At 37.7% G+C, this 11,249-nt stretch overlaps 1 protein-coding gene across 2 annotated transcripts in view; it reads left to right on the top strand.

Annotated features, from left to right (window-relative positions):
• Positions 1 to 844: 844 nt before the first annotated feature.
• Positions 845 to 11,249, top strand: part of LOC113577706 (otogelin) — a 48,995-nt gene continuing 38,590 nt past the window's right edge. For both annotated transcript variants that reach the window (XM_081708811.1, XM_081708810.1), the window contains exons 1-17: positions 845 to 1,043; positions 1,215 to 1,272; positions 1,584 to 1,641; positions 2,910 to 2,973; positions 3,565 to 3,672; positions 4,056 to 4,213; positions 4,763 to 4,884; positions 5,627 to 5,835; positions 6,106 to 6,236; positions 6,358 to 6,464; positions 6,668 to 6,777; positions 7,153 to 7,278; positions 7,446 to 7,554; positions 9,087 to 9,133; positions 9,604 to 9,749; positions 10,791 to 10,923; positions 11,043 to 11,220. In XM_081708811.1, coding sequence (XP_081564937.1) covers positions 968 to 1,043; positions 1,215 to 1,272; positions 1,584 to 1,641; positions 2,910 to 2,973; positions 3,565 to 3,672; positions 4,056 to 4,213; positions 4,763 to 4,884; positions 5,627 to 5,835; positions 6,106 to 6,236; positions 6,358 to 6,464; positions 6,668 to 6,777; positions 7,153 to 7,278; positions 7,446 to 7,554; positions 9,087 to 9,133; positions 9,604 to 9,749; positions 10,791 to 10,923; positions 11,043 to 11,220 — 1,940 coding nt within the window. In that variant the 5' untranslated portion in view covers positions 845 to 967. The remainder of the gene's footprint in view (positions 1,044 to 1,214; positions 1,273 to 1,583; positions 1,642 to 2,909; positions 2,974 to 3,564; positions 3,673 to 4,055; positions 4,214 to 4,762; positions 4,885 to 5,626; positions 5,836 to 6,105; positions 6,237 to 6,357; positions 6,465 to 6,667; positions 6,778 to 7,152; positions 7,279 to 7,445; positions 7,555 to 9,086; positions 9,134 to 9,603; positions 9,750 to 10,790; positions 10,924 to 11,042; positions 11,221 to 11,249) is intronic.

Genomic DNA, 11,249 nt, shown 5'->3' with positions numbered 1-11,249 from the left:
GTAATTAACATGGAAATAACACCATAAAAGCAAAATTTCCTGTAAGGAGAAAGCGTATATATATGTATGTGTGTGTGTGTGTGTGTATGTGTGTATATGTATATGTATGTATGTATGTATATATATATATATATATATATATACACACACATATACATAGATATATAGATATAGATAGATAGATAGATAGATAGATAGATATAGATAGAGATAGAGATAGATATAGATGCATTTTTGTTTAATTTTGCATGATCGTAGCTCAACTTTGTGGAAAAGTTACACTTTACCCTACACTTTCAGGTACTCAGCTGTCGAATCGAGAAACGTTATTTATTCATTTATTTTTGCAGAGTGCAAAAAGTGTAGAAATAATGTAGTCGTTGCCCAATTATTCAAACGTTTAACCAGAGTCACGGGCCTCCACTACAGTAAGACAAAGACGCGTTAACAAAGAAGCCATATCAGGCATCTACTGCCAATACCCACTTACGAAGCGGAAGATTCGGAAATTGAAATCTTATCATTATTCTCCAAAATGGGTTTTAAAAAGCGTCCCATGCGTCAAAGGCATGGTTTCGATTACCTTCCATTTGTGGTTTCTGCAGGTTCAGAAATTCCTCGTTAGTTATTCATTTGAAGTCATGGTATGCTCCTCTGTTATATATATATATATATATATATATATATATATATATATATATATAAATCTTGGGCTAAAGTTAAGAGTGTTGGTTACTGGAAGTGTGTAATGAGTTGAATCAATGACTGGTTGTCTGAATATATTATGCTAATGAGCGCGGGCAGTGCAACTTCGGGAGAACAGTTGGGATGCTGGCGAACAAGAGAACTGGAAGATCAGCGCCAGGACAACATTGCTCATAAGAAAATGTGTCGGTAGTTCTGTAACCGATCGAAAACTGTGAGGGGAGAATTTGATTCCACTTCGTGTGGTATATATGAGTCACGAATGGATCCTAATTTAAACTTAATACAAAAAATATTTCCTTACTTTTTACTGTTCTGTTTTGGCTTAATACATCAAGGTAAGGCTTACGGAAATCTAATATTTATCTTAGTTTTCATTTTTGTTTAACCTGCTTTCAATATAAATATAAATCATGTCTGAGTTTGATTAAGATGCTGAAATTAATTAATTGTTATGTTTTAGACGTGAAAATATATATTTATTGATACTTATCACAATCTCTTTTCAGTACCTATTTCGTGGGGCACAGAAAGAGTGAATTTAACTAACCAGCATGGTCTTGAAAAGTAAGCGTTACATGTTACTAAAGTATTAATTGAGTAACCTGTCCCAGTCACTGCATGAGGCAGGATAAATCAATGTAACATCACCCGATGATGAATAATCATTGTTTATGCATTGATCTCAGTTAAATAAGGCTGCCAGATTGTCTTGAAGTTTTTATAGTATAGTCTTATCTTTCTAATATGTATGCAAAACACAGTATATTTGGAAGTTGAAAGATGGTGTCTTGCATTCAAGTGCCTGCTTTTCTGTCTAACACAAGTGCTGATTACCTGTGAGGAACAAACCATGCCTTGTTCTCTGTGTGTCTCAGCAGTGAGAGCAGCAGGATAATGCTGGCGAAATGGGACCCTGGTTCCCAAGCAGAGCAGGTAGGAGAGACACACAGTGGCGCTGAAGCATTGCTTTGAAAGTGCGCTCAGACACATTGGGTCCAGGCACCTGGGCTAAATGTAGTGGCATACGATTGAATACATATCATTTTAGGATGAAAATGATTGTAGGCTCACATAATTTTATTTATGTTTATTTTCAATGAGCAGAACATATTTGTGTAATCTAAGTAGGCTGGTTGGGCTCATGCTGAATTTAAGCCTGTGTGTCCCCACATCCCCCCATGCAGATATCAGGTGCTATTATTTGAATATCTGTTTCATAGCACTCCATTGAACCCTCCCACCCCAATCCAGTAATTAAAAAGTAATGGTTAAAAAAAGGAAAAGGCCTTTATTCTTGTATTTAATGTGATGAATTCATCAAATTAATTTGGCCAGTAGCCACTTTATTGTTTATTGTGAAATGAACACCCTGAATCCATTGTAAATTAAGTCACCTCTCCACCTTCGTTATACTCAGCGCTGATGTTTAATAAGTGAGCGGCAAATGATAAAACCACTGCTTGCTTTGTTTCGCTTTTGGGATAAAGGCCATCAGCAGCCTGGTTTCAGGTGTCCCTCCGCATTTGGAATTGGGAAGGGCGGAGCTGTTCCCAGTATGCTGCTGAGCCACTATTCACTGCCCCCACTCTGGGGGACACTGGTCTCCTTCATAATGTGTTGTCAGAATACATCTCCTTTGTAGTCGTGTAAGCGACATGAAATTACTGAACTCTCAGATATCAGGTGTGATGTACAAAGAGGCAAACAAAATAGTTTTGATCAGATAAGAGAGAAATGCTTAGTACTAAAGCAGCTGACTAAAGCGCATGTTAACTTCATCTCAGAGAATGAGTTTATTAGCATCATACATCAGTCTGATTGGAATTAAAGGTTACTGCTATATAGTTTAGGGTTTTTGGGCAGTAGTAGCTCAGTGGTTAAGATACTAGCCTTGTACAAGTTCAAGCCCCACTGCCACCAGGTTGCCACTGTTGGGTCCCTAAGCAAGGTCCATAAACCTCAAATTGTATTCAGTCATGGTTGTAAGTTGCTTTAGATAAAAGTGTCAGGTAAATGTGCTATGAGACAGAGCAAGCAAGTTCTTTTGTTATTAGGAATTGAGGAGTTTGTTTAGTTTACTGGCCAGATATTTTTCAGCTAATCATTGCTTTTATTTCAAGCAATGCATAGATGTTGTCTTCATATGGTGAGTCATAAGTGCATTGAAAGTTGCACTAACTTTATTTAACTTCTCTCCTAAGCAAATATTACTAAGCAACACATCAGAGCACAGTGAATCGGAGTGGGCTGGCCGTAGAGCTATGGGTAAGGTCACTTCCTCAGCTGTGCTGCAAGCTTAACCAAGAATGCTGTACATATGTTTCAGCCTGAATAATTATCTTGTACTAAATAAGTATGTGCAATAGATCAGCCATTTTATTATTAGTGAAATTACAGTCTGTAGTTCATCTGTTGGCCTGTTTAATTGGTGAACTGCCCTCAACACTGTTTATCACTGATCAAATTCTAATCATCACTTAACAGAATGGCAGACAATTCTCAACAGTGCTCTCAAACACTGACATGGTAGTGGCATGTCTCTTGGTATTGAGCTAGGTTATCAGTTTATCAGCCACAACAACAATGCTGGGGGTGCTAATTTTTGTGCAGTATTTTTAGTAGTTAGAATAAAAGCATTGATTTAAATTGGACTGATTTTAAACCTTATCTTTTGAAGCCGATTTCAGACCTGATCAGCAGCTGTTTAAAATTATGTCTACAATCATTAGATTATCACTGTCACTGACCACATACAGGCTTGTAGAGTAGACAAACCCAAGGCTAAATTTAGAGGTAGTGATACTCAATAACACATGCATGAGCAGTATATATCACACAGTATGTTATATTTTTTAGTACATAACAGTCCTTGCACGTTCCCATGCCTGAATGGGGGACAGTGTCTCTCAGAAAACACCTGCAACTGCTCTATCTACCAGGCCACTGGATCACGCTGTCAAACAGGTACTGTTAACATTTAGCAACACACTTTCACTTTCACTTTTTATGATTCTGTAGCTGCTTATATTTTGACCTGTTGATAACCTCATCGTTGCTATGATGGTTTTAGATCATATAGCGAATTGGGGGTCAATTTCTAAATTATTGAAATTATACAGTGTTTCATACCATACTATGTAATGTTTACATAAAAAACCAAAGCTCAGAAATACTTGCACATAAAACACATAATAAACATTGTGTATATGGTCTATACTACTGAATAAAACAACCAGGTTATTACATACTACTGTTTAGCATTGCTTAAAGGGCATTACTTATTGACTTGGAGCTCGAATGTATTTGCCAAGCTTCAATTCAGGAAAGTAATATATGAAATGTTTCAGTTCCTAATTCAGGTTTGGAAAGGGAGATGACGTGCCGGTCATGGGGCCAGTACAATTACGAGACTTTTGATGGCCTTTATTACTACTTTCCTGGGAAGTGCAGTTACACTCTCTTGAAAGACTGTGAGGACAATACACAGTCAAGTGTGCTGATACAGGTACTTAAACATTAAAAAAAATAAATAACTGAACACACTTTCGGTGTATTTCAATTCTAGCAGTATGTTGAGTAGGTCAGCTGATCAGCTGCAGTTTAAGTTGAAGTAGCTGGTGTGTGTGTGTGTGTGTGTGTGTGTGTGTGTGTGTGTTTGTGTGTGTGTTTTATGTGGGTTTTGCCTGGGAAAGATATTTGTTGGCCATCTTAGAGAACGTGATCTCATTATTACAGTCAGTTTATGTCCATTCCAGTTTAATACAGTAATTACAGGCTGAGCCAAAACAGCATTGGCTTTGTTCTCTGAGATTCAGTGATAGGAATCCAAAGTAGTGAAACAGCTTTGGCCTAAAGGCTTTTTGTGAGCCATTTGCTTAATGCCAATATCGTTTGTCAATAAATTAAAGGGGCAGCTAAAAGTAATTCAGTATGGTTACTGTAATCACTAGACCAAGATGGCTAAAAGTAGTTGTTTATCTACAGTTATATATTGTTCTGCTGGTTCTACTACTATTATGCCTCTCCTTCTCTGTGCTGCATCTCCTTTCTGCAGGTTCATAATGATCCAGAATGTGGTTTTCGTCCTTACTCCTGCACACGATCAGTAAGCCTCTTCCTGCCATGGGAAGGGGAGATTAGGTTACAGAACTACAATGTCAGTTTCAAAGGTCAAAGGTAATGAATACTTGCACTCCACAAACCTTCTGTTACTCATATGCCACGGTGCTGTTTCTAAAATGGATGGACGTGTGTGTGTGTGTGTGTGTGTGTGTGTGTGTGTGACTATTTTCTGAGTGTTTTGTCAATCTTCATTTCCAGATTTTCCTAAGTTTTAGCTTCTGAGTGCCACAATCCATTTTAAAACAGTTCCTTTATTATTATGTGTTATCATTAGCAAGTTTCCAAATCACCCAAATGAAAATCAGCATAATAAAGTTAGAGGTGCATAATAAAGTTAAACTCATTTATGGTAGCAAGGGATCCCTTTTCTTAGTGCTCAGGCCTGAGTACACCAAGGTGCTAATAATGTCAGAAAAACATGCTGTGACAGAAATCCACAGCACAGGAACATGTTTTTACCTTGTGTGTGTGTTTGTGATGGTGGGGGGGGTGTGTGGGGGGGGGGGGGGGTGTGATCAACATGGTTTAAAACTACATTTACAATTGTTCATCAAAATATGGGTATGTTTGTGTATGTGTGGAGACATGTTTACATACATATTAATACTTCCCAGAACTGCATAGACCCCATTCATTGCAGATATTTAGATGTCCCAACACTAACACACCTGCCTTCACTCTTTAAGTTGCTTGGTAATTATCCTACAAGTAATGTGCATCACAGCAGGGACGTAAAAATGTTGAGTGCTTGGGATTTCCAAGATAGGGATCGTGAGACATGTGTTTCCTCCTGCAGTGTGCAACTGCCTCATAACATCCATGACATTGAGCTGGAGCGGATTGCTGACTACATCCTGGTCTCGCAAGCTCAAGGTTTCATGCTGGCCTGGCAGGGGCTTAGCAGTTCCATCTACATCAAGATGAGTCCAGAGTTTGTGGGACGCACCTGTGGTCTGTGTGGCAACTTCAATGCTGATATTCAGGATGATCTGAAGACCAGCTATGGTAAGTTTCTGTCCTGAACAAAGCCTTTTATTTAAGAGAAATGTTCAGATTATAGTCATTTAGTGGCGCTATTCATTAACATCTCATCGACATCTCATGTGCTCATGATTACTGAGTAATGCCAGCAATGCCATCCTATTAAATGTCAACTGTGAATAGACTGCCACTATTTTTCATATCCAAATATGTAAATATTTATTCTCAGTCTTTAATCACTCTTCTGTGCTGAATGCTATGACTAGATGAGATGTTAATTTTTGATTGGTCCAGGTATGCTCACAGAAGACATTGCTATTTTTGGGAACAGCTGGATGGAGGAGGAGCCACAGGGACCCACATGTCCAACCATTCCATCTTTCTATCCATCTCCCTGTTCTACGCAGGACCCTCACATTCTAATGGTATTTTACACACACACACACACACACACACACACACACACACACACACACACACACACACTGTATATGCACCCACACAAACACAAAATGCCTCTTTAATGCAGAACTCTGTTTGCTATAGAAAGTGGAAGAGGTGTGTGCATCTTTACTGAAAGAGCCATTTAAATCCTGCCATCAGTTTGTTAGTCCATATTCATATATGGCCAGCTGCTCCAATGACCTCTGCCTGTAAGTATAAATCACATAGTGTAAAAACTGATTATTTTACAGACACCAACCGACTAAACCTTTATACAACTGAAAAGTCTAAGGTGTGTGTGTGTATGTGTGTGTGTGAGAGAGCATGTATACATGTGAGAGACAGAAAAAGTACAAGTGTGTGTGCATATATGAGTGTGTTTGGAATGTTTCTGTCTGATCCCTATTGCTAGGTCTGGTCCCAATGGTGAGGTTGTTTGCCAAGTCTTTATGGAGTATGCAAGAGTGTGTGCCCATGCTGGTCACCCACTACACAACTGGAGAGCACGTTTTCCTGTCTGCGGTGTGTTACACAGAAACACACAAGTGTTATTCCATTCCCCTACCTTTAATAGACAGTTATAAATTAATTAATAAATAAATTAACGTTAATAAGAATAACATTATAGAATAACAGAATAAAAGCATAGCTGATCCCAGAGAAACCTTTATAGAACACATATGTTATGATCAAAAATATAATAAAACAACAACCCATACAGCCGCAGTTACACTCCAAGCTAAGCAATTCTGCTGTAAATACTTGCTGTGTGTGCAAAGTGTCTGCATGAAAATGTGTTTTTGTTTGTCTATTCAGCAGTAGCAAGCTAATCAGCAGAAGGTGGAATGGTCATAATTATCAAGGTTTTATAAGATGTCCAACATTTTTGCTTTATAGGTATTGAATGTCCTCTAGGGCTTCATTACAGAGAGTGCATCACCTGCTGTCCTGTGCACTGTAGTGTTGAACGGATGTGCATTGACAACAAGCTCCAGTGTCTGGATGGCTGCTACTGTCCAGATGGTGAGCAAGACAGAACACTAAACTGCCTCTTTGATGCAAACATGCTATGCCTCCTGCATTCATAAAGAATGAATTGGTACCATGTATCATCTATTTGTGTGTATATATACATATACACAGGCATATGTGATCAGTGTACAGACTCTCTATATGTATATCTTGTGCAGATCTGATCTATGATGATGGTATGTGTGTGAAGTCATCAGACTGCCCATGTGAGCATCGTGGAATGCTGTACCCCTCAGGACACACCATACAAGACGAGTGCAACAACTGGTCAGACCCACCAGCAAACATCTGCACAGCCTTAGACATTATTTATTCAATAAGTCTTATACAAGCATTTACCTCTGAAACATCTGTGAATCAAGGAGCATTTTAAACAACTGAGACACAGTCAACACTTATAAGCACTACAGAAAGGTGATGAGACTAAACTGAAAAAGTTGATGCTGTAATAGATTTTTAACCTGAGTAAGAACAGTTTAACCTTAAACTGCTTTACTAATTTATTTGGCTTTGGTATCTGGAAAATACTTTTCAACACAGGATGTTCTTCTTCAAACTTAAAACAATAGCAGTAATGATAACATTTCAAGGACAATATTAAAATCAGTCAATATCAGATGCTGTCAGATAAAAGCTCCCACTGGATTACAATACTGCATGTGTTAAACTGACACTGCTCCTAACACATACCGATAATGCTGTCTACATCTCTTAATGACAGCATTTAATAGTGCATGTTAGGAGCAGTGTCAGTTTAACACATGCATTACTGAAATCCAGGGGCAGCTTTTAAGAATGGGATAGTAGTCCTATGCCAGAATAATCATATCTGTGTCTGTTCACACACTGGAAGAACTGCTAACTATTAACTAGCTAGCTTCCATCACTTCGTGAAAAGCTTGTCTGTTTATATTTTTTCTTTGATTGTGTATTTGTGGGTTTTGTTTAGTTGATGATGTTAACAAAATGGTGATATCTCTACCAACCATGTATGAAAATGAAGAGAAATACTAACATGCAGTAACAATATGGTGTGACATGAAGTGTAGAAATGATCATTGCAAAATTAGGGCAAGAAAAGTTTATGGATTTTATAGTAGTATAGGGGTAGTATAAGTGTAGATAAAACCATTTCTGTGAAATGCAGAAATGCATTTATGAAACAAGTTTGCATCATCTGACAAATCACATGACATACTATAAAATACTCACTTATATGATATTTACTTTGATTAGCTAATTCTCTTATAGCACTGACGGGACTATTGGTTGTCCACTTTGTACAGATTTTTTAGAGTATTTGAGGATAACTTGCATAGCAAAAAGTAATGAGTACTTTCCAAGATGTAATGAGTAATGTAATCTCTCTGCATTTTGAGATAAGTAGTTAGTCATTTGTAAGAGATTGTTTTATAAGTAACTACCCCAACATTGGTTAGGAGTGTGTTGTCATGTGGTGTCATTTCTATGATGTTTGTAGCATAACAGCAGTTTTGAAAAATGAAGCAAATAGTGTGCATAAGGGTATTCAGATGTATTTCAGTTCCATATGAGAAGCTCTCAAACAGCTAAAAGTAGATTTTTTATTCTGTATTTTATTTTATTTTTAGTTTTTTGAGTAAGATGTATCAGCTGGGTATATTTGTATATTAGTTTTTGATAAACAATTAAATAAATATAACTCTTGGCTACTGTACATACTACTGTACATAAACATTATATAAGTAATAACAGAAATATTTCCATGGATGGTGAATTTGTAATAACTTTTATTCATTTTATTGTCTCATGTATTTCAGCACCTGTGTTGGTGGTTTGTGGAACTGCACAAAACACAGTTGCCCAGGTAGACTCTCTCTCACTTGTCCCTATTCCTCTGTCCATCCTTTAAACAGGCAATATTGTGTCTATGCTGACTGAACTGGTTTTATTTAGATGCTACAGAGCAATACGACCATAATGAATATACAAGCATCATAAGAATGTTGATATAGCAAATTATTTGTGATAACTGTTGATATTCATTATCATTATAAGTAAAAGGCAAATGTGAATGGTAGTATATTAAACATTAAAATGTACTCAAGAAGCTGTAGCTTAGATGAACATTAAATGACCTAAGATACTTATGACCTAAGAAATGGTAAGCCTGTAACCACAGTACCTTAAAATGATATAATGCCACTGGATTGATGTATTTTCATTAAGTGTATTACGTAAAATATTCTGGGTAATATTGTAACATTAACAAGCAAAAAAAATAAGTTTGAATTAGCACAGCTTTAAAAAAATTGTTTTCTCTTTTGAATGATGCAGGAGAATGCTCGGTTACAGGAGATATGTACTTCCAGTCTTTTGATGGTCATGTTTACACCTTCTTGGCTACATGCCAGTATGTTTTAGCCAAGAGCCGTAATTCAGGCGGCTTCATAGTGACGATCCAGAATGCTCCATGTGGACCTGTAAGTGCTTTAATGTTGTCACATTATCTACAAAAATATAGTAATTCCAAGTACAGATTTTTGCTAAGGAGGTATATTGGGTATGTTTATTGAATTCTGGAGCCAACGTTAGTATACATCAGACTTTTGATGTTGATCTTTCGATAATTTCTGCCAGATAATTTCAATTAGTAATTAGTAAAGAAATGTGAGATGTTGAAATCACTTTGAAATAGTATGAAATCAGAATGTAAAATAATTAATCATTTTGTCTTCTAGTCTGCTTATGTGGAAATGGGACTGAGCTATCGCCAGAGTGCTCTGAAAGATAAATCGAAGTCTGAAATGCATTTATGTCGTTATAAAATCCTTTGTTGTTCAACAAATAGATCATAAAAGCCTTGAAAGATGGAGAGCTCTTCTTTCTTAAAGCCTCTCTCTCCCAGATTTCAGCACTGATGATAGCAAATTTCACCATGCAGAGTGCAGCTTGGAGTAGAGTGTCACTGTCTGGAATTTGAACAAGCCATTCAATTTATCTGTACATCAAAGTAATACATCCAAAGACTTTGTGTGTGAGAGAGAGAGAGAGAGAGAGAGAGAGAGAGAGAGAGAGAGAGAGAGAGAGAGAGAGAGAGATGAAACAGAGAGCGAGAGAAGCATTCAGGAAAGTGGCTGGTGAGAGATCTTTCTTTGGGCAGACTGCACCTATCGGTGTTTTCTGTAGCCTTCATGAATGAGGTGATTCAGACTCTGAGTAGGTTATCTCACTGTGAAATACTAACATGCAGTAACCATATGGTGTGACATGAAGTGTAGAAATGATCATTGCAAAATTAGGGCAAGAAAAGTTTATGGATTTTATAGTAGTATAGGGGTAGTATAAGTGTAGATAAAACCATTTCTGTGAAATGCAGAAATGCATTCAGGTGCTGAACACCTGAAAAGCTATTCTTCAGGTGTGCCTGCATTGGTTCCATATCTCTACCTGTGTGTGTGTGTGTGTGTGTGTGTGTGTGTGTGTGTGTGTGTGTGTGTGTGTGTGTGTATACTATATTGTAGAATCTGGATGGAGCTTGTATTCAGTCAGTGAACCTGATACTGAATGATGATCCTCGTACTGAGGTTACACTCAGCCACAGTGGTGAGGTATACATGAGGAGCCAGTTCCACATCACTCTGCCACATTCTGATGGTAACGCGTTCTTTCCACTCTGGATGAAATCAAAAATTGCAGTAGTGTGCCTCATCTTTGTGCTTCTGTATTAAGATGAATGTGTGTTCTTTTCTTTCTATTTATGTGTGTATGTTCAGAGGTGTTTCAGATCCAGGAGTTGTCGTCCATGTTCGTTCAGGTGAAAACCAGTCAAGGTCTGCTGCTACAGTACAACTGGAGAGAGTTCCGGCTATATCTGCAGCTCGGGGAACTGTGGAGGGATGACACAGTTGGGCTTTGTGGGACCTTCAATGGAAACATCCAGGATGACTTTCTGTGAGTGTCACACTAACTTTAAATGTCTC

This window comes from Electrophorus electricus, unplaced genomic scaffold (genome assembly GCF_041902795.1).
Source record: "Electrophorus electricus isolate QZ-2024a unplaced genomic scaffold, ASM4190279v1 Scaffold148, whole genome shotgun sequence".
Classification (NCBI taxonomy): domain Eukaryota; kingdom Metazoa; phylum Chordata; class Actinopteri; order Gymnotiformes; family Gymnotidae; genus Electrophorus; species Electrophorus electricus.
This window is presented reverse-complemented; position numbering and strand designations above follow the sequence as displayed.